This window comes from Condylura cristata, unplaced genomic scaffold (genome assembly GCF_000260355.1).
Source record: "Condylura cristata isolate star-nosed mole 26May11 unplaced genomic scaffold, ConCri1.0 scaffold00011, whole genome shotgun sequence".
In the NCBI taxonomy this organism is placed as follows: domain Eukaryota; kingdom Metazoa; phylum Chordata; class Mammalia; order Eulipotyphla; family Talpidae; genus Condylura; species Condylura cristata.
Genome location: NW_004567112.1, coordinates 36,423,654 through 36,451,173, shown reverse-complemented (window position 1 = coordinate 36,451,173; position 27,520 = coordinate 36,423,654). Strand labels below are relative to the sequence as shown.

The following is a 27,520-nucleotide window of genomic DNA, read 5'->3' as shown; positions in this document are numbered from 1 at the left end:
TATAATATAATATATACTATTAATGTATAAAAATGATTCTCAGACCTCAGTCCTGAGGATTCTGATTTTATTGGCCTGGTAAGTATATGGTATTGCCAGTTTTAAAAGTCCCACAGATGATTCTAATATACCAACATGATTGAGAGCCAGAGTAGGGGGATACAGAATCATTTAAATGCAACATACCATCCTGCAGAAATTATGAATGTAGCTGCTACCATTTACTAGGAGTGAAACTTAAGAAAGGGGAAACCCACTTGCCTATGCTGACATGAGATTTAAATGGGATAAATTATGTCAAAATGCTAGCAGAAGCCTCAGTCATGGGGAGACTAGAAGGCCCAGCCAGATACCTAACAAATGTTAGTTGAATTTGGCAAATTATTAATCTAGACTGGAGAATCTTAATCCTAAACTGAGAGTATATTAACAAACCATGGCTTATTGGACTTCACCTCCAGAATTTCTGATTCAGTATACCTTGGGGAAGGGGTCTGAAATTTGTATTACCTCACCCCTACTTTTCCAATTGAGTTTTATTCCAGAACCAGTGGTTTTGCAACAAAGCTGATTTAAAGCCTGGGATGTTTCCCCACTGGGGAAATAATAGCTCCTTCATCTTTCAAACAATCCAAACCAAAAAGATAAAGCTACTACTCAGCAGTTGAAATCTGTATTTCTAACAAGTTTCCAGATGATACTGATATTTTTGATCCCAGGATCACACTGTGAGAACCACAGTGTGATAGCATTATAACTTTTGAGGATAGGAACAATCTGCCTGTTTATTATTGCAATTTCCATTACAGTCTAGAAGTACAAGTTCTCCAATTTTCACCCTGAGCCTCAAAACGACTAATATATACTGTCAACAATATGAGTGTGAGGTCCTCCGGGTGGTGCTGGGGTTAAACTCTCAGCACTATCAAGCTATTGCCAGCCACTGAGGTATGAGCTGCATCCTAGGCCAGGGAGCTGACCCACACGGTGCAGTAGACCTCTCATAACTCGCCCGCACAGCAGTGTATTTCAGTCTATCTATTGCCTGTTCTACTCCCAACTCTCTCTGGTGAATCCTCTTCCCGCCTCTTCCTCCTCCCCACACCCCAGCTCTTGTATGCATCAATCTTAAAAAAACAAACAAACAAGTACTAGATGAATATTTAGTATATCCAGTTCACAAAGAAAGTCACCTGAAGCCAAGATTTAACTACTCAAGCCGCCGGAATGCAGACAAACTTGAAACCCAAAAGTATTATTAGTGCCCTTTGCCAAAATAAGTTTTTGAAATTTCCAGACCAGCAAAAGTCAGGGGTGAGCACAACATCAGACTTAAACCAATGAGGTTAGGGGTCAGCAGGAATTGGCTACAGAATTTTAGATCAGAGGTCACTAATATGTCAACGGCGGATTGAGCGGGCATTACTTAAAATAGTTTCACTTAACTTTCTCAATTGCTGCTCATAACCATAAGGTTACAAGGATATCTAAATATATATATATATATATATATATATATATACACATCGCAAATGCATATGAATCTGCCGACTCTGAGGCAGCCACGCTAGAGGGATGAGCGCATGCGTGACATCCGGGTTCCGGCGCGTACGCTGTTTGCAGACGTGGCAGAAGGAGTGTCCCGGGTCTGAAGCGTGGGGGTGGAACTTCCGCGGATGACGCGCCGACCCCTCGGAACCGGAAGTGGAGCCTGGGAGCCTTGACGTTAGGGCCGAAGTCGAACCTGGATCTGGAGCCGGGTGAGGAGGGGCTTCGGGAGACTGGTGGGTAGGAAAGCAGAAAGGCCCGGGTATTACTGGACAGATTGGGGTCCGAGCTGAAAAGGAAGGGAGGAGCCGAGAGGCGGTGTCCCGGAGACCCTTAACTAACGCATCCTCAACCCTGGATCAGTCCTAGACCCTCCCTCTCTCCTCCCGGCCCAGATTCCGGCTCCAGCTTCCTGCCCCGAGCTAGTGAAGGGCGCAGGACGCTCGGTCTCCAGGTTCAATGTACCGGGTTTCTCTTTCTTCGGGGCCCGACAAGCTGGTTTTCCTTTTCGATCTTTATCCCCGTCTGTCCCAGCCTCCACAGCTCGACGGCTTTGCTAGTATTAGGAACCTTGCCCCGCCCCCTGGGTTGTCACCCTTGACTGTCCGTTCAGAATGGAGTGGAGACTTGAGCTCGACTCCGGACTCATGCTGGACTCCAAATTCTTGCATGTGTGTGAGAGAATTATTTCCTGGAAAAAGAAGTGCCGTTCGTTCACCGGCTCCCCCGTATTGATTTTAGTAAGATAAGGGGGAGAGGGTAGACCTCTGGCAGTGTTGTGACCTGTGCAAGGTTTAGGATTTGAAAGAGCAGCTTCTGAGATAGCTTTGAATTTAGAGTTTTGATTCAAGAGCAGCTCTGCTTATCCATAATCAAGATGGCCCTTCCCAGTGAGGAGAGAGGCCCATTGTTTGATTCAGGCTTGAACGGTCTAGCTTCCTGTGAACCTTCTTGCTTTGAGGCTAGTTGGATTGGTAAACTGTTTACATGTGATCAACTATTCCTGTTTTTAGAAGAGCCCTGGAAAGACTCTCTAATTCATTCTTCTATCATTAAACAAGGTAGTGCTAATTTTAATTTTGATGGTGGTGTAGATTCATGAACAGCATCTAAGAAGAGCAGAAAGGAGATTTGGAGAAGTGCATGGGAGTTTGGAATACTCATAGTCTCTGTGATTGAAGGAAAAGGTGAATCTAACTTTGCCACTGATCTTGAACTATTTCCCAGGTTATTGTGAGAAGTTTTTGTGTCTGATCAGTATCAGTTCTATTCTAGTGTGGTAAAGTTTTCAGGTATCCTTTACATACAGTGATTTCAATTCTTCTGAGGTACATACACTTTTGGTGGGCAGACTGGGTAGCATTTGAATGTTTGCCATTTAGCTACAGAATGGCATTTTTCTGATTAGTGATTTTAAAATTTGTCATAAGTGAAGGGAAATTAGCTGATTAAAAGTGATTAACATATTAGCTGGTTTTAAGTGTTTGTTGAATGAATGGATGCTAGAGTGAATCAATAAAAATTGTTTCATTTACCTGTAATAATACTGTAGTTTCTCCATCACAACTCCTTGTGCGACTGGACACTAGAAATCATACCGCTAGGGAATGGAGGCTGCTGTTTCATTCCATTGAGCTTATCTGAAGTTGAAATTTATACCACCTCGGCAGTGACAACCACAAGCCTTAGAGTAACAAAATCCTTACTCTGAGGAGGTGACCTGGCTACTGACTAAAGCAGAAAATTACAAAGATCTTGTGGTAGTGTGGGAATGTTTAGACTGATCACTGCTTGATAAGGTTTATTTTTTATCTCTACACCCTACCCTAAATAGTCATTTAGAACATTGCTTTTGACTAATTTCTCTCCTTTCATCTAATAGGTGAGACCAAATCGGGGATGCTCTCATAATGAACGTCAACCAGTCAGCTCCACCTGTGCCGCCGTTTGGGCAGCCCCAACCTGTCTACCCAGGGTATCATCAATCCAGCTATGGTGGACAACCAGGATCTACAGTACCCCCCACTCCCTATGGTACCTATAATGGCCCAATACCAGGCTATCAACAGGCACCTCCCCCAGGTATGTTAACCAGTTTCCTTTGAGTCAGGAATGGACATTAAAAGAGTTTCTACCTTAAGTTGTATTGCCTGACTTGCGTTACCTAGAGAGTTGGGGTGACTGGGATTGAGAAACATGAATCTGGCTGTCACTGAAAATTTTGTGGATAGTGTGTTCTTATCTGTTTTTACATAAAGTGACTGTATTTCTGCCTGAAGACATCTGGTGGGGATCTTCCAGATTCAGTGTTAGTTCACTTCCTGTGGGTACCACCCTGGGCAGCCTCACCTGACTGCATTGTTTATAGCTGGGTGGCGGGGTTGTAGTCATAGCTCTTCCAGTGCTTGTAGCCAGGATTGAATATTCCCTGTTGACCCAAGTCACCCTGAAATTGTGTGTCTTGAATATTGAAAATGTTTCTTATTGAACTGATGGCTCTGAACATGGGGAGCTAGTTCATGGAGGAAGAGCATGGTGTTTGAGTGATGATATTTGATGATTCTTGTATCTTTCTGCTGATAATCATTTGTTTTACTTTTCGTTTTTTGTTTTTCACTTCTTAGCTGTTCTGTAATATCAGGGCAATAAGAAAAGACTAATCTGGTACTGCCTTAGGGTCAGTGTTTAGTTTTTATATTAGTTTTTATGAAAAGCAGCCAGTATTCTTACATATTATCTTTAAGGGCTTTTTAGAAAATGCTTTGCAATAGATCTTTCGTTAAGCTAGCAGATAACTTAGAGTTTGCTGAGTGTTTGATGCTCTTTAAGGGAGTAGGTTCCATAAAGGGATTTTGGAAAATGAATATACCAAAGAGGCATTGGTAAGATTTGGGAAATAAGGAAAGTATTATTTTAATTTTAACCTTGAAAATTTAAGTCTCAAGTCTTTGGGAGAGCCTTACTCCGGTTGAGACTTGGGCTGGACAGAGTTCACCTCTGATTTATCAAGTCCTAGTTTATCAAGGTGGAACATAGTACTGACTCAAAGAAGACGCTTTGTTTTTGAGAGGAAAATATTCTTGGCCCTTTGATGGCTTGTGAGCAGTTTCAGATTAATAATGATCTTGTAGGCAGGTTCTATATTGTCTGCTCTCTACTGGGGGTATAGGAAAGAAGAACAATAATTTGAATAGGGATCAGCAACATTTCCAAAGTGATGTGCCAAATAACTGATTGCTTTATTCCTTTATTTCACATGTGAATGATAGTCAGGGGTAGTTGAAGTAGCTGTGACAGCAGCACTGATGGATGCAAAAGATGGAGTAAAACTTGTGTAAAGACACAGGTGGCTGCATTAACGGGCCACACTCTTCCGACTAAACTACTGGCAGAAACAAAGTCTCCAACCTATGGGGACACTCTCTGGAGTCAAGTGGAGCATCCACACTTTGAAGTGGATGAAAGGAAGATGATTAGGATAAGCAGAATGTATAAAGAAGAGGTAGGCAGAATAGACTTCTTTACAACTGTTTCATGTAAAGAGATGTCTTTCTTTACAACCTTGTTGAGGATTTTACCTGGTCATTTTCTGTGCCTTTCTCATATATGCTTCCAGTTTCTGAGAAAGGATTCTTTCTGTAAAAGAACTGGCATTTTTGTCTAGGGTGAGAACATTAGATTCCCCTAAGTTTAGTGATAGTGTATGTGATCACAGAAAGGCATACCCTAGCATACCTGTGTAGGAGAGTAAAGGCTCTCTGGCTGGGCATTCATGTTCAGAATCTGTTGTAGCTAGAGTTGTGTGTTGATAGTGTCCATTTTACTACAAAGCTTGTAGTATTGCATCAATTCTGAGTTTACTTATGCTTAATAATTCTTGTTCAGGAAGGAGGAGAAAGTTCTCAATCTACTTAGTTTCTGTCCATTTCCCTTAGGTATGTCAAGAGCCCCACCTTCTTCAGGGGTACCGCCGGCCTCAACAGTACCTGCCCCTTGTGGCCAGGCTGCATATGGCCAGATTGGCCAAGGAGATATACAGAATGGGCCAAGCTCCACTGTTCAGATGCAGAGGTAGGTACTTGGGTCAATCTAAAATTGGTTTGATGAAACTAAAAAGGAATGAATGAGGATAAGCCTCTTTTTTTTTTTTTTATTAAGAGATTTATTTATCCATACAAAAACTGGGGTACAGGCCAGAGGTTGAAGGATGGGGTGGGAGAATTCACCAGAGATAGAGTGAGGAACAGAATAGGCACACTGACTGAAATACACTGCTGAATGGTGTAGTGGGCAAAGCAGGAGAGATCTGTGCCATGTGGGTTAGCTCCTTGACTAAGGATAGAACTTGAACTTGTGCTGCAGTGGCTGCAGTTAGCTTCACGGTGTGTGACTTAATCCCTTGTGCCACCATGGAGGCCCTATCTCCTTTTCTTTTCCTTCTTTGCCATTCTCTTAGCTTCCCTTCTCTCTTCCTCCACCCCTTTGTATTTTATTTTCCAGGCTGTAGGTACTGCTGATGGCCAACTTAGGGATTTTTTTCTAGTGAGGTTTATTTTTCTCAGCTCAGACTACTGCCTGAAGATGAATTAATATCATTTGTAATTTATAGAAATGCGCTTGGCCATCATGACAAAAATACTTTGAAAATATGAAATTCTGGGGTGGACAGTATGATCATACTTTTCCTGTAAAGATTACTGCTGGGATATCAACCATTGCCCTACTCTTAAATTCAGACAAAGAGGGGCACTGCTGAAAAAAGACATTTCTAGTCAAAGACTAAGAATTTATCATGTATATATCTTGGTTAAAAAAAGCTAAGAGGGCCTCCCTACTGGTGCAGGGGTTAAAGTCTCAGTCCTATCAAGCTATTGCCAGTCACCGTGGTGTGAATTCTATCCCTGGCCAGGGAGGTAACCCGCAGCAGACCTCTCCTGTCTTGTCTGCTGCTCCCCTCGGAAGTGTATTTCAGTAGATCTGCCTATTCTGGTCCCTATTCTGTTTCATTCCCTAGTACCTCTTACCTTGTATGCATAAATAAGTAGATCTTTAAAAAAAAAAAAAAGTAACAAATGTATAAACTATGGGAAAAAAGGAAAATGAACCAGAAAGGATTTTTAAAGAGAGGAAAAATACTATTTTTACCAATTCTTTATAATGTTTAGCTAAAAGAGGAGAAAAAGCTTAGTGTGGGAGACGTGAGATTTGAGGACACGATTGGATTTTTTTTTTTTTTTAAAGATTTATTTTATTTGTACATACAGAACTGGGGTACAGGCCAGAGGCTCAGGGGTGGCGAGAGGATTCACCAGAGACAGAGTGGGGAGCAGAACAGGCAGATCTACGAAGTACACTGCTGAGGGGAGCAGTGGGCGGGTCAGAGGAGGTCTGCTACGCCATGTGGTCTCCTCTGGGGCAGGCGGGAATCGAACTCATGCGGAAGCGGCTTTAGATTCTCAGTGCTGTACTTTAACCCGCTGCAGCACCAGGGAGGGCCCTACATGATTGGATTTTTAAGAGACACTTTTATTGGGCCCTTCCTGGTGATGCAGCGGGTTAAATCACAGCATTGAGAAGCTGGCTGCCACCCCTGCAGCTGCTTCAATGTGAGTTAGATCCCCAGCTTGGAGGTGACCCACATGGCACAGCAGACCTCCCCTGTCTTGCCCACTGCTCCCTTCAGCAAGTGACTCCGTCAATCTGCCTGTTCTGCTCTCTACTCTGTCTCTGGTGAATCCTCTCACCATCCCTGCACCTCTGGTCTGTACCCAGTTTTTGTATGCAAAAATAATAAATCTTAAAAAAAAAACCCACACTTTTTATTGAGCTCTATTTCACATACCATGCAATTCACTCATTTAAAGCATACAGTTCAGTGGTTTTTAGTATATTCACAGGTATGTGATCATAGATATTTTGGAACTACAAGGAGAAACATCGTATCCTTTAGCTAAATAAGACCACTATTTGTAATAGCTATTTCTTAATCCCCCTCTCTTTCAACTGTAAGCAATGACTAATAATATGCTTTCTGTCTCTGGATTTCTCTATACTGAACTTTCATATGAATAGAAGTATATACTATGTGATATTTTGAAACTGACTTTTTTTTTTTACATTTATTTACACATAGAAGAGCTGGGATGTAGGCCAGAGGTATCGGGGGTAGGGGATGAGAGTATTCACCAGAGGTAGAGTAGGGAGCAGAACAGGCAGATTGATTGAAATACATAGCTAAGGGGAGCAACAGGCAAGACAGGAGAGGTCTCCTGCACCAACTGTGTTGGTAGCTCCCTGGCCAGGGATCGAACTTAGGACTTGGTGGTGATATCACTGAGACTAACCCCTATGCCACCAGGAAGGCCCCCTTAAACTGATTTCTTTCATTTGTCATAATGTCCATCTATGTTGTAGCATGTCTCAGTATTTTATTCTTTTTTTATGATCGAACAGTATTTCATTGTATAGCTATCATAGAATTTTGCTTATCTGTCTGTTAATGGACATTTAAGGTTGTTTCCACCATAGTTGGTTATTTTTTGAAATGTTTGTATGTTTTGAGAAGACATTGGAAAGACAAGTTCCAGAATGGAAAAAGATATTTACATATAAAGTAGATATAAATGCATAAAATAGTATCTGGGACATAGAACAGTACATTACGAATCAATATTAAATGAGATTAGTAAATCAATCTAATTGAAAAAGTAATGGAAAAAACCTAGATATTTTATAAAAGAAGACCTACTCATGACCAAAGAACATAACAAAATGCTATTCAACCTTATAATTAAAGAAAAAAGTACAAATTATAAACCATAAGATATATATCATATCTACATATCTATCAGATTGGCAACATTAAAAATCTGACCATGTTGCTGAAGATATCAGAGAATAAGTATCAGGGACTTTTCTATCAGTGGCCAGAAGCAAATCTTCTACCTACTTTGGGAAAATGATTTGGAATTACCTATTAAAATGGGAAATATGTATACTCCATAATCTGGTAATTTCAGTAAAACTCATGTATATATAAACATTAGCTATATGAGAATTCTCAGCAACATTATAAAAATAAAAATTTTCAAAAACCCAAGTATCTATCTATATTAAAATGCTTAATTAAATCATATTTATTTAGTGGAATGACATTTAATGATGAATGATACTGCTGTATGCATGGTATAGATAAGTTTCATGAACATGGTTAAACAATTGAAGCACAACCCAAAGGGTAGGTATGAGATGATTCTGTTTATAGAAGTTTAAAAAAACCGACAAAACTGTTTTAAATATACTCTAAAAAATGACCAAATGTAGTAACCTACCGCTTATGAACGATTTTGTACTTCTATGTAAATATGCTGTCTGATACTGTCCGATGCCACTACCCAAGTAACAAGGCTTTGCTAGATAGATACAACTGAAAGGCAATTTGATGATGTCCTATTGTCTGTCTTTTTCTAGGCAAGTTAGCATTATCTTTCTGGTTAGTAGAAAATGCCAAACTCAGCTGACCTGCTCCTCTGAGCTTATAGATTTTTCTAACACCTTGCCAAGGATAAGGTAGTAAATACTTTAGTTTTAAAGTTGAACAATCAGTGGATTTGTTTGGTTTTGCATTAAGTGCCTGTCATATTATATTTTTGTGCACTTTTCCGCTGAATTCCTTTAGGGCTTCTGATCTTAAAACTTCAGTTACAAACCTAAGGTGGTTTGTCGACGAAGGACTGAGACAGAGGAAGTAATCATCTAGCTAGCAGAGTAAATAGTATTTGATCTGAGAGTACCTGGCATATGTTTGTGGTATGAGCCTAATGAAGGACAAGATTTGCCATAAATAGTCACAGTGCAGAATATCAGGAATATAATTTATCCACAAATGTATAAAATTTGATGTCAAACAAGAGTCCAGGAGAATAAAATGCTTCAAAAATAGTACCGTTTCCTTTATGGAGTGTCTGGCAGCTTTGAAGAAGCCCCAATCCACTAATCACCTCTGCCTTCCTTCTCTTCACAGGCCCCCTGGGTCTCAGTCATTTGGACCACCCCCATTGGCCCCTGTGGTCAGCCAACCAGCTGTGCTTCAGCCCTATGGCCCTCCCCCAACAAGTGCACAGGTGACTGCTCAGCTGGCTGGAATGCAGATCAGTGGTTCTGTGGCCCCAGTCCCTCCTCCTTCAGGGGTGGGCTATGGTGAGTAGCTACCACAGGAACGTCACTGTCCCCTTAATTTTTAGAGGCATCAGGCTCTGGGCGTTTCTTGTACTGCTGAGTCCCAGAAGATGGGATGCTCATTCCTACCCTTCTTATATGGAAAGAAAAAGTATTTTATTGAACAAGAAGGCAGAATGACTGGGATTCTTGACTTTAACTCTTTTACTTCTCTCTCAGGCCCACCAACATCACTGGCCTCAGCCTCAGGAAGTTTCCCTAACTCTGGTCTGTATGGATCCTATCCTCAAGGGCAGGCTCTTCCCCCTAGCCAAGCCCAGGGTCATCCTGGGGCCCAGCCTCCCCAGCGATCTGTCCCACCACAGGCCTCCAGCTTCACACCTCCAACTTCAGGGGGTCCTCGGATGCCTTCAATGACTGGTCCACTCCTACCTGGACAGAACTTTGGGGGTCCACCAATAAGTCAGCCCAACCATGTGTCTTCACCACCTACTCAAGCTCTTCCCTCTGGCACCCAGATGGCTGGGCCCCCAGGACCACCACCACCTATGCACTCCTCCCCACAGCCAGGCTATCAACTGCAACAAAATGGTGAGTTTTTCCAAAGGTCTGTTTAGAAGCCAAAGACTTTAGGTATTCAAATGTTTGTTTCTGTTTGCTTTTAGTATTGATTACTGGGTAGTAAACTAGATGGACAACTTCAGAATGCTATTCCTAAGATAGGAAGGCCCTCTTTTTTCTTGTTCAGATAGTGTGGTCTTTCCATGGTCATTATGGAATCACATAATTATACATTTGTAGTCATCTCTAGAAGGCCTTGAGAATAAATGGGAGGAGATTGTGAATATATCAAACTTGTACCCTCGTTTCCCAGGTTCCTTTGGACCCGGCAGGGGCCCTCAGCCTAGTTATGGAAGTCCCTACCCTGGAGCACCCACTTTTGGCAGTCAGCCTGGGCCTCCTCAACCACTGCCTCCTAAACGCCTGGACCCTGATGCCATCCCAAGCCCTGTAAGTGGATACTTTTATGGTCCTGGGGAAGGAGTTTGTGGCTGCCAGATAGTTTAGTCAACTTGGATGAGATGTTTGGCTAATATTATCTGATTATTTTCCTTTTTTATTCACCAGTTAGTAGGTTTAGAATCTAAATGTACTTTTAGACTTTCTGAATTGGAACTTGAAGCCCCAGAAGTCTTTTGGGGGCACTTTTACTCCATATCTGGGTAAGAAAAGAAGGGAAGCCAGTGATCAATACTGTGAGCGGAGCTCTGGCTGGGATTCTAAACTTTGACACTGTTGGACATAGCATGGTTATCTCTGCCTTTCTGTGAAGTAGTGACTGGGTTTGTCTTCTAAAATCTAGCAGAAGAGCTCGTAATAGGTAGAGTCAGTGGGAATTCTCCAGTGTTAAGTGCCAAGAGAAGGAGAGCCTCACTGGTTTCTCTGCCCTCACTTGGGTAGTATTTTAGGAAGACAGCTCCTATACTTTTGTTTGCTAGGCTCCTGCTGTGTGATTAGGGAAAAGTGATCTAAGTTTACAAGGGCATCATAAGGGAACTACCTGTAGGAAGAGAGGAATTTCACCCTTGAAGCCAAGAGAATCCTCAGGCCTTTCTTTATCATACTTGGAATAGAGGCTGGGACTGTATTCCCAATTTGGGGCCACTTAATAGTTCTGTCTGCAACATTTGCTATGTCAGTTACCTCACCATGCTTAGCCATTGTCATATTCCATTCTGTTCTCTTCCCTCTTCCTTTGGGGAATTACCATGGTGAGGACTCTGTTAGCAAAAAGAGACCTAAGAAGATTAAACTGCCTCTCCTTCCTTTTTCTTCTCCAGTGAGAAGGGGAGTCTAGTTAGATGTGAGAGAGGTTTCTTTTCAGCATAACAGTGTCCTTAGATATGGGATGTTTGGCTTTTGGAAGGAGGATCCTTCTACTTCCTTCAGATTTCTTCCATCCAGCCCTTCCTGTATAATTCCTGTTTGCCCCCTTCCTTACCTTTCTACATCATGGTTTAAGCCATTAAAGCCTCTATATTGGATCAGAAATTGCTGATTTAGAGAAGGCCTGATTGCAGCTGTATGAACTGGGCTCCCAGCTGTTCATAGCTAATTCATCAGGGTTGAGAGAAGTAACATCTGCTTCTTGTTCTTTTGTCTCCCTCCCTGTATTTCCCTGCTGCCTTTATTATTAAAACACTAAAAGCAACTCAATGAGCTGCCTCCTCAGCAGAAAACCAGGCACAGAATAGACCCTGATGCCATTCCTAGTCCAGTAAGTGCAGGGGGTGGGTGTGTGAATGCGTGTCATCCCTGTGTTAGTGCCACCCATGCATGCCTGTCATCCCATTTTCACCTCATCCACCATGTCCATCCCTCTCCATCCTCTTCCCTTAGTCCTTCTAGACTCATGCTTTTACAAACTAGAAGGATGTGCATGCTCAAGTCATCATGTAATGAAGAACTAGCAAGCTTTTAGCAGCACCTTAAGTATGGGGTGGTAGAGATCAGGCTGTAAGGGTGGGACCTGTTAAGCTTTGGTTTTCCTGCTGGCTCTTCCAGGAACCTGCATGTGACATGTATTGGAACAGGAAAAAAGTTGAGCAATAGATTCCCCTTGGGTTTGATTTGTTTACAGCTTGTTGTGGAGAAACATTTGGATAGGTGGCTACTAATCCACAAGTTTGGAATACTGGCATCTTACAGGGGAAGAGATTGCTGGTTTGGGAGAATATGGGCCACTTTTTCATCTAGGGAGACTCTGATATATTTCTAATATATTTAACTCTGATATATTTCTAAGCTTAAACTTTTCTGCTATGTTATATGGAGTCTTATTCTCCCATTACTTTTTCCGGTTTTACTAAAATCCATCTTGAAGTAACTGACCAAACAAAGGTCATCAGCCTGCACAAAGACCTGATTACAAGCTTTGCAAAATCTTTTGCAAAGACTTACCTTTGTTGGATCTGTGAAAGTGTGGGGGACTGAGGATTGGTCTATAAGGCTTGGGTACTTATCCTCTTCTCCCACATTTACACACTGATGCTTACCTGACAATAAGGCAGCATCTGCTTCCTCACCTTACCTAATCATTTTTGGCTGTTTAACCCTTTCCTTACCCTTTCCCTTCTACTTCCATTGAGTGTAGAGCCATTCCAGGTAGATTCATTTTTACATGGTAACTGTTGTCTGTTTTTCTTCTCTGATTTAGATTGTGTCTGGGGGAAAGGTGGGGAGGGGAAGGTTCTGTGGGGAGGGGAGTGGAATCTGATCTTGTCTGAAGGCTTGTGGTTAGAGCTGGAGCTTTCCTGGGGGGCAACAGAGTGAGCACTTTTGAGGTTTAGAGTGATTCATGAAGAAGCTCATTCTCAGTGTTGCCTATCCAGCATTTTGCTGCTGAATGTAAAATGAAAACTTGGCATTATAGCATTTTCTGTGATCTCCAGAAGGTGAGCATACCTGGTGCATGAGGTATTTCTCACAAATTTTTAGTTTCTGTGCTGCAGTTCCAACATTTCTTCTGGTTTTCTGGACCTGGTGCTTCCTTTTTCTTTCTTTCTTTTTTCTTTCTTTCTTTTTTTTTTTATCATCTCACTCATTTCACTTCTTCCCTGCAGATTCAGGTAATTGAGGATGACAGGAACAACCGGGGTTCAGAGCCATTTGTTACTGGAGTACGGGGACAGGTGCCACCCTTAGTTACCACCAACTTCCTGGTGAAGGACCAAGGTGAGAAGGGCATTAACTTTTCTTTTGTGGGGCTTTTCTTCTCCAAGATACCAACTTGCAGTATCTTGGGGCTTTTGAACTTGATCAGAGACCAGTTCCTCATTGTTCTTAGTGGGAAAAAGTCACCATCAACTCTAGCATTGTGGGGTTGTGGGGTGGATCAGCAATGAATAGCTGGCCTCTGGAGGAATTTGCTATCTGACTTAGGTCTCCTACCTCCTCCTTTATTAGGGAATGCAAGTCCCCGATACATCCGATGCACATCCTATAATATTCCTTGCACATCTGACATGGCTAAGCAGGCTCAGGTGCCCCTGGCAGCTGTCATCAAACCCTTGGCAAGACTGCCCCCAGAGGAGGTGAGTCAAGGAAAGGGCTAGAGTCTAATATAAGGGATGGCGGGAAAGGGATAAGGCTTCATCCTAGATGTGATTCTGGCAGTCACAGTGGAAGAAGTCTTGATCAGGTCGGAGGGGGAGGTAACTTTAATAACTTTATTCCATGGTGCATGCTGGAAAGGGGAGGAAGTAGGAATGAAAGCAAAGGCCCAAGAAATTATGGAGCAGGGTCCACAGGGAGAACCAACAATATGAAAAAAGGCAGAACCAGCTTGTAGGGGAGGAAATAGATGGAATCTCTCATAGCATGGCTATCTTAGGATAATCAGCAGCACCTCCTTGGTGGCCTTAGAGTTAAGTCTTAGCACTACCAGCCCTCCCTGGTGGCGCAACGTGTTAAAGCACTGCACTATGAAGTTACCACAGCCACTTGAGTTGGATCCCTGGCCAAGGAGGTGACTCATGTGGTGTGGCAGACCTCTCCTGACCTACCCCCCGTTCCCCACAGCAGTGTATTTCAGTACATCTGCCGGTTCTGCTCCCCATTCTGTCTCTGGTGAATCCTTTCACTGCCCACATCTCTGGCCTGTACTGCAGTTCTGTATGCATAAATAAATAAATCTTAAAAAAAAAAGTCTCAGCAGTACCACCTCAATGGCTTTCCTAATACAAAGTGGCCTGAGTTGGATCCCCAGCTAGAATGCTAATCTGCATGGTGCAGCAGACTTCTCCTGTCTTGACTGCTGCTCCCTTTAGTGGATCTACCTGTTCAGCTCCCCACTAGTGGTCTTTGGTGAATCCTCTCAACCCCTGTACCTCTAGCCTATACCCCAGTTCGTCTATGCAAAAATAATAAAAATCTTAAAAAGATGATATCCTATCATCCTATCTAAGTTAGTGTTGCTAGAACACCATATAAGATAAAAAGATAGATTATGATCCAGTGGTAAGGACCATGACCTGGTTTGGGCTCTGCCAGGGCTCTCATCTGTCCCCCAAATGTCTTAAGTCAGCATGAAAAGAGAGGTAACAGCTGCCTGGTAGGCCTTGGTAAGATACCTTCATGTACATGCCTAGTTTATTAGGTGGATTTTTCTATAACTGGAGTCTCAAAGCTCACTTTACATCTACTTTTTTTTTTTCTGTCTTGCTCTCTCTTTTTCTTTCTACTTGGGTCCCATGGGGTTGATTGGACACTTGGCTACTGATTTCTTGCCTATAGGATGACATCTGCCTGGGACATCAGTAGGTATCGTAGTAACCCAGGGATGGGGAGACAAATATCATAGATACTTCACTGGAAGGAAGCAGGAATCAAGATCCCTAGGGCAAAAGTGTAAGGGATTGAAGATCAGGCTACAAATGAGAATCCTAGGTAGACTTTGATCTTCTCATATATGCCCATTGCAGTCCTAGTGTCATAGAGCTTTGCTGTACTATTTCTATTTTTAAGAAGTGGAAGGATTTCCTGTGACCATTACCTTTATCATTTGTCCTCATCCCCCTTCATTTTACTCCCTCCCCAGCAAAATATTTGAGCCATGACCTTCTCCCTTCAGGTTGTTCCTCCTTATCTTTTGCCACATGTTTCAACCCACCGCTGCTTCCCCGTATGTCTGAGTCCCTTCCCTTTGCTCCTTAGGCTTCACCGTATGTCGTCGACCATGGGGAATCCGGCCCCTTGCGCTGCAATCGCTGCAAAGCATACATGTGTCCCTTCATGCAGTTCATTGAGGGAGGGAGGCGCTTCCAGTGCTGCTTTTGCAGTTGTATCAATGATGGTATGTTCACAAAGGCTGAGGTTAGGGGGAATGTTTATACTGCATCTTAATTGTTCTCCTTCTAATGAGAAAGATGTCTATTGTCAGGGCTACATGTGGGTGGGGCAGAGTGAGTTCAGCCAGGGTCAGACTTACTAAGATTGAGAATGGACTTTTGAGTAACACACTGCCATACTTCCAACAGTTCCCCCCCAGTATTTTCAACATCTGGATCATACCGGCAAACGTGTGGATGCCTATGACCGTCCTGAGCTATCCCTGGGCTCGTATGAATTTTTGGCCACTGTAGATTACTGCAAGGTGAGGGAAGGTAGCATGGGAAGGAGCAGTGGGTGGAGGATAATGAGACAGCTGAGAATTGCTGTGATCATTTCCCTTATCCCTTGGTTGTCCCTTTTCATAATGAGTTCTCTCTGGTCAACTTGCTTACTTACCAATATCCCTCTCCCCCCAACATTTCCTTCCGTTGCAGAACAATAAGTTCCCTAGCCCTCCTGCCTTTATCTTCATGATTGATGTCTCCTACAATGCCATCAGGAGTGGTCTTGTTAGGCTCCTCTGTGAGGAGCTCAAATCACTCTTAGACTTTCTACCTAGGTGAGAGTTATGGAGCCAAGGTGCTTCCTTTGGGAAATGATAGTCAAGGGGGTGGGGGGGAGGTCTGGGCTGATTTAGCAGATGGAGCCTATTGTCATGAAATTATGGTGTTAGGGAAGGTGGCAAATCTTAGTAACTGTATCACCTTCTGCAGGGATGGCAGTGCAGAAGAGTCCGCAATCCGTGTTGGCTTTGTCACCTATAATAAGGTGCTCCACTTCTACAATGTGAAGAGCTCACTGGCCCAGCCACAGATGATGGTTGTATCTGATGTGGCTGATATGTTTGTGCCACTGCTAGATGGCTTCCTGGTCAATGTCAATGAGTCTCGAGCAGTCATCACAAGGTAAGAGCTAGATTGTAGGATTGACGTAGAGTGGGGTGGATATAACCATGGAAAGCCAGAGAATTGATCAGCAGGGTCAGCAGATGGGCAGGGGTTATATATGCCTTAGGAATTTTCAGAGACAGCCAAGTGATTCTTCAGATAGTTGAGGACTAAGGAATCTGGATAACAATTTTGACTTCCTCCCAACACTTACTTTCTCAGCTTATTGGATCAGATTCCAGAAATGTTTGCAGACACGAGGGAGACGGAGACAGTATTTGCCCCAGTTATTCAAGCTGGAATGGAAGCTCTGAAGGTAAGACTGATATCTCTACAACCTCCTCACTTCCCTCTGATCATCCTGTCCCCTGGGATACAACCTGTTTCTTCAGTGATTACTATCCAGGGAGTTAGCCTGACATAGTTGGCACTGAATAAATGACAAGAGATGAATGAGAACTGGATGAATAAATGAAAGAATGAACAAGTAGTCCTCTCTTCTTTCCTAGGCTGCTGAGTGTGCAGGAAAGCTGTTTCTGTTCCATACCTCTCTGCCCATTGCAGAGGCCCCAGGGAAACTGAAGAACAGAGATGACAGAAAGTTGATCAACACAGACAAGGAGAAGGTATGGGTTTGGGAGATGGGATGACTTTCTGTTACAAAGTGATGACTCTTCACAATGTCCGTGTCTTTGTTTTCTTGAAGGGGGTCTGGGACTAGTCACTTTGCACTTTCATATCACATCTATGACTGCTCGTCTTCTCTACCACTCCTATACCTCTCTCTTTTCATTCCTAACCCCCTAGGAAACTCTTAACAAAGTAGATCTGAAGTCTTACACATGAATATCCTATATTACATATACAGTCCTCAAATTGGATGGATCTGAGATAATTTCCTTTTATTCCTCCCCAGATTCTGTTCCAGCCTCAGACAGGTGCCTATCAGACACTGGCCAAAGAGTGTGTTGCTCAAGGCTGCTGTGTAGATCTCTTCCTTTTTCCGAACCAGTATGTGGATGTGGCTACACTTTCTGTTGTACCCCAGCTCACTGGTGGCTCTGTATACAAATACGCTTGTTTCCAGGTATGGAATGGAACTCTGGGTGGTGGGTAGAAGGCAGCTTGGGAATGTCTGCCTATATGAATAGTGACTTTTTAGCTGGCACTCATTAATAGGAATTGTATGGTGGTGGTCTTAGGAGCATGGAGCTTGGAATGGGTTGATATTCTGGCCTTACTACTTACTAACTACAAGACTTATGATTGATTTCTAGATTATTCTCTTTTGATTTTGCATCTATAAAATGGAATTTTAAATTTGGATTTCGCATTGGAATTAATTGATTATATGTAAAGCATTTAATGTGGCACATAAGTGCTTAAAGGATATCTTTAACATTAATATCACTATTATCATCTTCACAATTGTTATTAAATTCAGGTTTGTAGAGTGGTAGGTGTGGGGGTGCAGGGAGATTGCAGGATGTTATGTGTCACTCATGTGACTCTGGGCATGGGGGCCACAGGTGGACAATGACCAGGAACGGTTCTTGAGTGATCTACGTTGGGATGTACAGAAAGTCGTTGGCTTTGATGCTGTGATGCGGGTCCGGACAAGCACTGGTCAGTACTACTTGGAGAAGAGTAGGTGGGGAATTAAATCTGGGAGGGAGGCCAATGGCACCTGTCATACCTTTAGCCCTGTCTCTGTCCATGTGATCTCAGGTATACGTGCTGTAGATTTCTTTGGGGCATTCTACATGAGCAATACAACAGATGTGGAGCTGGCTGGGCTAGATGGGGACAAAACGGTGACTGTGGAGTTCAAGCATGATGATCGACTTAATGAAGAGAGTGGAGCCCTCCTGCAGGTGGCATATGGGAGGCAGGCAGGGGAGGAAGTATTTCACTACATATAAGTAGGAAAGAGGGTGAAGGGTAAAAGGGAGTAGAAGAGGCTGGGGAAGAAATGACTCATGTGTTCTAGTTAATATAGTAAAGGGACAGTTATTCAGAATGATTCGGTGAGGGAGGGGTATGAGTTCCCCCCTTTCTCCCTTCCCCTAGTGTGCCCTGCTCTACACTAGCTGTGCAGGGCAGCGACGGCTCCGCATCCACAACCTGGCTCTGAACTGCTGCACCCAGCTGGCTGATCTGTATCGAAATTGTGAGACTGACACGCTCATCAACTACATGGCCAAGTTTGGTGAGGATAGGGCAGGGCAGGGTGGGATTGAACTTGAAAGATCAGTATAGGTAACAATTTCTGGAGAGGTATGGTGATGATAGGGTACATGTCTTGGGGTGACTGGCCATTGACTGTGCTATCTCCCTTTCTAACCAGCGTACCGAGGGGTCCTCAACAACCCTGTGAAGACTGTTCGTGATGCTCTCATCACCCAGTGTGCTCAGATTCTGGCTTGTTACAGAAAGAACTGTGCCAGCCCCTCCTCTGCAGGACAGGTGGGGCAAGCATTTTGGAGGATTTACTATGTCAATTTTTTGCCTTTTGGAGGGATTTCTCATGATCATTGACTTTATTTTGATAACCTCCTCAGTTGATTCTTCCTGAGTGTATGAAGCTACTTCCAGTTTACCTGAACTGTGTGTTGAAGAGTGATGTCCTGCAGCCTGGAGCTGAAGTCACTACTGATGACCGTGCCTATGTCCGACAGCTGGTTACCTCTATGGATGTGGCTGAGACAAATGTCTTCTTTTATCCTCGGCTCCTACCAATGGTATGACTGAGGTTTGGAGTGTGAGACACTGCACTGAGAAAGAGGCATCTTAAAAGGAGGGGAGAGGGTAATATTATGTGTCTCTCACTAGTTTATTTCTACTTACATTACCAGATGTAATTTTTATACTGGGTTACTAAGAACCCAGAAGAGAGGGTCTCTGGATCTTGGCTTTGTGAAATAGTGAGTGTATGGGAAAAGGAGGTCACAGTGGCAAATGTGTTCTTGGTAACCTTTTGTCCCCTTCCTCCTGTCTAGACAAAGTCTCCCATTGAGAATACCACTGAACCACCAGCAGTTCGAGCATCTGAAGAGCGACTAAGCAATGGGGATATATACTTGCTGGAGAATGGGCTCAACCTCTTCCTCTGGGTGGGAGCAAGTGTCCAACAGGGTGTCGTCCAGAGCCTCTTCAGCGTCTCTTCCTTCAGTCAGATAACCAGTGGTTTGGTGAGAACAAGAAGTCAAGGAGAATATGGGTTTGGAAATGTACTTTGAGTAAAACCTCAAAATTATGTGCTAGTTCCCTTAAATAGCAGGAAACATTTGGAGGTGGGAGAGAGGTTGCTGTCATTCTTCCCAGGCTTTCAGATGATATACATCTGTGCTTCCCCATCTTGACTGGACTTAGAGTACTTTACCAGAAGGATAAACTAATTTTGTCTTCCAGAGTGTTCTGCCAGTTCTGGATAATCCACTGTCCAAGAAGGTGCGAGGCCTCATTGATAGTTTAAGGGCACAGAGATCACGGTATATGAAGGTAACACTGATCTGAACCCTGAATTTCTTACCCTGTTAAGTTTTCACCTGGAAAGGGGATTGGGATTAAGTGGATAATGGGACTTCAGTGTATCTTTAATTCCCTTTATCCCTGTCTCATAACCCTGTGTTCTGGCCACAGCTTATCGTGGTAAAACAAGAGGACAAGCTGGAGATGCTGTTCAAGCACTTCCTGGTGGAAGACAAGAGCCTGAGTGGGGGAGCATCCTATGTGGACTTTCTCTGTCATATGCACAAAGAGATTCGGCAGCTACTGAGCTAGATCACATGGGTAAATGGCATAGGGTCCCAGGCAAACTTTCAGAAAGTACCCCAGGACAGCAGAGATATCGGCACTGTTCATATTTTATAAGTCATGTAAGCTGACCTCAGTCTCTTTGGGGGGAGGGGGAGGTATAAGGCGACACCTTCTTTCTGGGCTCAAGTATCCTACCAACTCTGTCATGTCCTGCTGATAGAAGGTGCCCTGATCCCCTCACTTAACCCCCCCTTTTCCTGCTAATCCTGTCGTAATGAATGTAGTTTTTCAGTTCACTGTATATGATTCGGTGTTGGGGGATTTGGAGGCACCCAGATCCTGGCAATATTATGTGTCCTTTCGGACCAGCCTCCAATAAGAGGGGTAGGCAGGAAAGAGTGGGGATCCGGTGGGGGGGGGGCTAATTCAGCTCAGTGTCATCAACAACTTCCTATATTAGGGATAAAACATACAGGTGCACAAGAGCTGGGGTACAGACCGTAGGTGGGGAGAAAAGTGGCCCATTGATTTTTCTTGTGCCTGGAAGTCAGCAGCCAAATCACAGTTACTGAGAGATGGTTGATTAGCTTTCTCTTTCCACTGCTCTTTCTCTCTCCTGCAATGAGTGGTGATCACTCCATGGAGAGAGGCACATTGTCAGAGATGAACCAACGAATCTGGGAACTGAGTTGCAAAATATATTGACATCTGAAAGAGGTATCAGCCTCCTTTCCAGCTGGAGAGACCCTAACACTGGATGGTTCTGTAGGAAGCCTGGTCATCAACTTGCAATACCTCACAGAGCCAGCCCACACCCCACTCTAAGAGCTCCCATTGGAAACACAGCTTCTTCAAGTTAAGGGGTGTTGGGGATAGAGGCAGGGACAACTGGAGCTCTGATCTCTCCTTCCAGGACACCACTCGGATTTGGTATTGAGAGTGGCTGACAATTATCTTCCAACGCCAACTGGCTGGGGCCAGGACAAGGGCTAGGCTTGATGGTGGCCAGGCTTGCCTGCTCCCAGCCTGGGATGCCCCTCTTCTGGACCTCTCATTTCTCTTCATTGGTTTATTTTTCAATGCATCTTTAATTTGTAAAGAAATAAAATAAATTAAGATGTAAGCACTGGTCTTATTTTTACTAGCGACGTTATCAATTTCCCTTCCAGTTTTTACAGCCAGGCCAAGCAGCTCCTGGGAAGTGGCCAGCTGGAGTGGAGCTGCTGCGCATGCGTGTGGCGCTCGGGTGGCGTAGGTCTCCGTCTTGCCGCTGGCCGAGGGGCGGGGTCTCGGCTATCTGAGCCCAGAGTGGACATGGTGACCGGGCGGATCGCGGTTGTGCTGGCCGCCCTTGGAATGCTTGGTGTCTGTGTAGCCAGAGGCCATGGGCCTGCGCGGGTGGAGGAGACAAGCGGGGAGGCGGAATGGGCGGAGCCGTGGGATGGCGCCGTTTTCAGGACGCCTTCAGCGCTGGGTGCGGTGGGGGTGGCGCATAGCCCGGGAACCCCGCGGTCAGAAAGGGAGGAGGAGGCGGACTTGCCGGTGTTACTGTGGTGGAGCCCGGGGCTGTTTCCCCACTTTCCTGGGGACTCTGAGCGTATCGAGTGCGCGCGCGGCGCGTGCGTGGCATCCCGGGACCGACGGGTGCGGGGGCACGTACGGACGCGCGCACTGCTCTTCTACGGGACTGACTTTCGCGCGTCGGAGGCGCCCCTGCCGCGCCTGCCGCACCAGAACTGGGCACTTCTACACGAGGAGTCACCTCTCAATAATTTCTTGCTGAGCCACGGCCCGGGCATCCGTCTCTTCAATCTTACTGCCACGTTCAGCCGCCACTCGGACTACCCACTGTCCCTACAGTGGCTACCTGGGACCGCTTATCTGCGCCACGCTGCGCCTCCACTCTGGGAACGCGCGGAGTGGCGCCGCCGAGGCTACGCGCCTCTGCTGTATCTGCAGTCCCATTGCGACGTGCCCGCGGACCGGGACCGCTACGTGCGTGAGCTTATGCGCTACATCCCGGTGGGTGAGGGCGTGGCGCGGTTGGAAGGGGTGGAGGGCCGGCGGGTTGGAAGCCAGAACCCCTAGTCTTGACCTTTTATTCAACCCTGCTTAGGTCGACTCTTACGGGAAATGCCTACAAAATCGGGAGCTGCCAACTTCAAGGCTACAGGACACAGCCACTGCCACCACTGAGGATTCAGAGCTCTTGGCCTTCTTGTCCCGCTACAAGTTCCATCTGGCCCTCGAAAATGCCATCTGTGACGATTACATGACAGAAAAACTGTGGCGCCCCATGCACTTGGGTGCTGTGCCTGTTTACCGCGGCTCTCCCTCCGTGAGGGACTGGATGCCCAACAATCACTCCATCATCCTCATCGATGACTTCGAGTCACCTCAGAAGCTGGCAGAATTTATTGATTTTCTGGACAAAAATGATGAGGAATATATGAAATATCTGGCCTACAAGCAACCAGGGGGCATTACCAACCAATTCCTCCTGGATAGTCTGAAGCATAGGGAATGGGGAGTGAATGACCCTTCACTGCCCAACTACCTCAATGGCTTTGAGTGTTTCGTCTGTGACCACGAATTGGCCAGGCTGGATGCTGAGAAAGCCCAGGCAGCCTCTCCAGAGGACATCCCTGTCCCTGAACCTCACATTGCCCAGCCATCACATATGGACTGCCCAGTGCCCACGCCTGGCTTTGGCAGTGTAGAAGAGATTCCTGAGAATGACAGGTAAGGGTAAGTGGGGTCCCCTCCTGCCTTCAAATCAAATGTTTCCCTTCCTGTGGGCATTCCAAACTGAGGGGCTGTTGTGGAAGGATTATATGACATGGGCTCATCTACCTTTAAGGAGTCAAAGCATAGCTCTGTGAAAGATGTAAAATACCAGCAACAGGGCCCTTCCTGGCGGCACAATGGGTTAAAGCACAGCCGAAACCACTGCAGCATGAATTAGATTCCCACATGTGGGGAACTGACCCACACGGCACAGCAGACCTCACTTGTCTGGCCTGTTGCTCCCCTCAGCAGTATATTTCAGTAGATCTGCCTGTTCTGCTCCCCACTCTGTCTCTGGTGAATCCTTTCACCCCCTGCACCTCTGGCCTGTACCTGGGTTCTGTATGCATGAATAAATAAATCATGAAAAAAATTCAAGCAACAGCTTAATTAAAATCAGCTTGTGTGAATAATATTTAGAATATTGATTCATAAATGATTTCAACCAGAGAGCCTATCAGTAAGTGATGAGACACAAAGTTTAGTAGTTAAACTGGGGATGGGCCAGCAGTTGAACTGTCCTGAAAATCTACTCTGCTATTTTTTAAGCATGCTCTGTACCTGTGGGAGTAGGGGTGGGAAATACAAGTAAATATTTTGAGGTTAGGCTTGTCTGCAGTAGTGAGAGTTTATATGTTAACCTAACATAGTTATTAATAGCCACCTCCTTTCAATTTTAAAGGTACCCTAATTTGGATGTTCACTTTTAGGTAGAAGGAATGCTCTCAAAAGATAATAATTGGGCCTCCCTTGAGGTTAAGTGTCAGCACCGTCATTGTGGTTTGAATTGATCCCTGGCCAGGGAGGTAACTCACATATGACGCAGCAGACCTCTCCTGTCTCACCTGACGCTCCCCTCAGCAGTGTATCTCAGTAGATCTGCCTGTTGTGCTTCCCATTCCCTCTGGTGAATCTCTTACACCTCTGGAGTACACCCCAGTTCTTGTATGCATAAAAAACAAAAGACAATTAACAGTGTGGGCAAGGGAAGTGAAGAGGCTCTACTGTAACAGATGCAGAAGATGGTGGCTCTGGCAAACAAGATTAGTATGTGAGGTGGGATACAAAATGTTGCTGTCACTTGGAACAAATCACACCAGTTGGGGTGGTTTTTGAGATTACTGAGTTTGAGAAGTTGCTTCAATCTGTGGAGACTGACTTGGACAGTGGATGGCAGCAGAATGCTGCTTCTGTATTTTGTGGGCACAGTTTGATCTGAGATTGGAATCCTTCATCAAATAATTTCTACTTAGTTTATGTTGAACATAATATGATTTATTGGAGGAAAAGTGTAAAAACTAAAAAGAAATACTCAGCTATGTCTCATCTAGACAGTGGATAACACTGCACTTTGATTTCAATTATTGTAATAAAGGTGCATGCAAATTAACAGGTAGCCATGTAATTCCCTTGCTTTCTTTTACAAGACTGCTGCTTCCATAGTCTGGCTTCTGCCCTGCTTGCCTCTGAACCCCCTTCACATTTAGGAATATTCAAGTCAAGAGAAGGCAAGTCATAGATTTTATTCATTGTGTGGGCTATGTGATATGTTTGTGTTTATGGCTTACTACTCATCAATTGGACAAGTTCTGGGTTTACTTCTTTTGTTTCCATTTGAAGCACAGCCTTGTCCTAGCTAGACTATTGTGTTCACCTCAGATATCTTTGGTGCCTGTCAGAAATAGGCAGGACTCACATCTTTCCTGAGGTTTCATAACCCAATTGCCATTTTGTTTTTTAGCTGGAAGGAAATGTGGCTGCAAGATTATTGGCAAGGACTGGACCAGGGGGAAGCTCTCACTGCTATGATCCACAACAATGAGACCCAAGAGAGGAAGTTTTGGGATTACCTACATGACATCTTCATGAAACGGAACCAAAATCTCTGATTATCCTTGTGAAAGCCTTTAACTTGATAAGAGCTAAGGAGATGGAAATTCTTATTCCATCCTGGAACTTGATGGGGATCACCTGCACAAACTGGCAATGAACAGTCTTACCATGAATATAAGAATTTCAATTATAATTATGTATAGCTAGTTTCAACGTATGGTGATCAGGCTTCTCAAAGAAAGATGGAGGCATGCAAGTTTTGGTTTTAGTGGGAAACAGAATCCTGAAACATTCATTTGATTCAGATGCTTACCCAACATAATTTCTAAAGAACTATTTATTTCTCTAGCCATTTTATCCTCCATATCAAGTATACACATACACACAGGTGACATATATACACAAGTATATTTAAATGCTTTTGAAATGTTAAAAGGCCAGTGTTAATAAAAATGTGGATTTTAATAGTTCCTTGTTCTTTTCTGTATGCCTAATGATCTCCTCACTCTATTTCATTATAGGTATATGCTACAAAAATCTTTATTTTCCTGGAGAATCATGAAAATTACAGTGGGGAAAAAACAGTTCAATAATATAGCTCTAAACATCATCTCATATTCTGTAGCACTCTTCACTTTAAGTGAGATGATTATCCCAACTTTATTCACTCAAATTACAGATATCTTTTAGTATAACAAACTTTATAGTATATACGGAGACTACATTTGAGTGGAGTTCATCCTAAGCGCAAGAAATTAAGGAGCACTGTAATGGCTGGCTAAATAAAAAGTTGTGCTAGTCAAATTTGGAAATGTAGCTGTGGTCTGAATGCACCTAAATGGGCAGGAAGACAACTGGCTTTTTATAGGCTAGTGGAACAAGAAAGAATACCTTTGACCTTAGAGAGACCTAGTTGTTAATTTTGTATTGATGAATTATCAACTCTAGGAGTTCCATAACTTTTTACTATATCTGGCTATAAATTTGTGTGTATGTGTGTATATATATATATATATGCTAGCTACATATATTTTTTAATTTTTATTCTTTAAAAAAGTCCTTCATAAAAGCATGGAAAGGAGACAGACCTTCAAAAATACTTGTTAGAATTTGATGTCATAGAACCCACTAAAGAATCAAACTCAGGATTCCATAATTTCTAAGCTTGTGACCTATTTGAATGTAGGTCCTGCTGACTTTTAATGCAAAATACAAACTACTCAAGTGCAAACCAAGGTTAGAACTCAATTTTCATTATATGCAATAAACAGTAAGTTATGGTTATGAAAGTATAGAATCATCCTTACCGCTTCTAATTTACATCACTTAACACTGGTGTTTACTTTGCACTTTTGTGTACAAAGTCATCCAGTTGTTTATGAATGATTATGCCTGGAAACAAGTCTGTTTTGTGGTCATTGTGTCCCAGGACTTTCTCCTTTAGTCCTATTACCATAAATGTATTCACAAAAGAGCAGGGTAAACCAGGTGCCACACTTTCACAAGGGAAGGCAGAACCAGGAGTAGCCACATGGTACTTATCAACTAAATGGTTCACTTTTTCTATGAAGAAAGCAAGCAATGTGCTTTTTTTTCTGGTTTGGAGCCCACCTTGTTCTGTATATAGCAGCAGAGTTGGGGTTATTGGTCCCAGAAGTGCCTGATAGGAATCCACAATTATTTGTGCTGCTGGAGAAGAGTTGGAGCATGAGACTTTTTTACTGCAAGCCTTTATTACTACAAGTGTTGCTATTTTCTATTATCTCAGGTTTCATTTTGTATAATAAACTGCTTTTGAAACATCTTTTGTTTGATTTTATTTCTGGGATGGAGATAGTCAAACTGGACACTTGTAAAACATTTGAAACAGTTCATCTGAATTATTGGCACTTCTCTAGGTTCTGATGATTCATATGAAGAAAGATATGTCCTTTTCTTCATGTATGTGGGTGTTTGGGGTTAGTCTCAGCGACAAGTTAATTCAGCCTGTGATAGGTGCAATGAAGAAAATAAAAAGGTTGGTGGTGGGATGTGAGAAATCATACAAAATCTCTTTGACAAGACCTCTTCAGGAAGACCCCAAAATCTGTGATAAATTATTTTAGCACATTAAATTTACACAAATAATGTTCTCCAAAGTACTCATGAACTATAAGCGTATTCAAGTTATACTTCATCATAAGAAACATTTTCCCAATACTTTTGGGGCACTAGAAACATTTCCTGGAGTTCATTTGTAAAGCTTTGGTAATTCATAGCATTTCTTTGGACTAAATTTTATAAAGCGCTAAAGACACATCCAAGTCTGATGAAGCCTGGCATCATAACTGAAGGTCCAAGTCTATAAATTTGAGACACTACCAAAGATCACAGGGTCGTCTAGAGGATTAAATAAGTTGAGAGAAGCGAAAGTGATTATACCTCACCCTCTCCAGTGAGATCTTTACAAACGAGCAACCAATATTTAAGCAGTAGCTGTTGTCTATATACAGGCGCATGATTTCGTTTTTGAAGCTCCGTAGTAATTTTAAAGGTAGTCAAAACCAAAAGTTCCTGAAGGTTTACTATAGCAAAACAAAATCTTCCCCAACCTCTTAAAGTCTCTTGATTTGCTCCTATTTTCTCCGCCCTTGCCT

The 27,520-nt window shown here is 43.6% G+C and overlaps 2 protein-coding genes across 6 annotated transcripts; both read left to right on the top strand.

The window, feature by feature from the left end:
* The first annotated feature begins 1,682 nt into the window (after positions 1–1,682).
* Positions 1,683–21,344, top strand: SEC24C (SEC24 family member C). 4 transcript variants are annotated; one of them, XM_012723819.1, is made up of 25 exons: positions 1,683–1,760; positions 3,431–3,630; positions 5,484–5,619; positions 9,572–9,747; positions 9,946–10,317; positions 10,601–10,737; positions 11,936–12,004; positions 13,350–13,461; positions 13,693–13,820; positions 15,442–15,580; positions 15,765–15,880; positions 16,053–16,177; positions 16,332–16,523; positions 16,728–16,821; positions 17,015–17,131; positions 17,422–17,592; positions 18,035–18,131; positions 18,234–18,379; positions 18,576–18,714; positions 18,853–18,971; positions 19,067–19,246; positions 19,505–19,696; positions 19,917–20,006; positions 20,148–20,297; positions 21,178–21,344. In XM_012723819.1, the coding sequence occupies exons 2-24, from the start codon at positions 3,459–3,461 to the stop codon at positions 20,286–20,288; spliced, it is 3,360 nt and encodes a 1,119-aa protein (XP_012579273.1). In that variant the 5' UTR covers positions 1,683–1,760; positions 3,431–3,458; the 3' UTR covers positions 20,289–20,297; positions 21,178–21,344. The 4 variants fall into 4 exon arrangements, with proteins under 4 accessions (XP_012579273.1, XP_012579270.1, XP_012579274.1 ...); XM_012723816.1 differs by having other exon boundaries at positions 20,148–21,344; XM_012723817.1 differs by having other exon boundaries at positions 1,725–1,784; positions 20,148–21,344.
* A 186-nt stretch (positions 21,345–21,530) lies between these two features.
* On the top strand, positions 21,531–25,941 carry FUT11 (fucosyltransferase 11 (alpha (1,3) fucosyltransferase)). 2 transcript variants are annotated; one of them, XM_012723888.1, is made up of 3 exons: positions 21,531–22,286; positions 22,381–23,006; positions 24,479–24,559. In XM_012723888.1, exons 1-3 carry the CDS (start codon positions 21,579–21,581, stop codon positions 24,492–24,494), a joined length of 1,350 nt encoding a protein of 449 aa, XP_012579342.1. In that variant the 5' UTR covers positions 21,531–21,578; the 3' UTR covers positions 24,495–24,559. The 2 variants fall into 2 exon arrangements, with proteins under 2 accessions (XP_012579342.1, XP_004680823.1); XM_004680766.2 differs by lacking the exon at positions 24,479–24,559 and adding an exon at positions 24,793–25,941 and having other exon boundaries at positions 21,533–22,286.
* Positions 25,942–27,520: the final 1,579 nt, after the last annotated feature.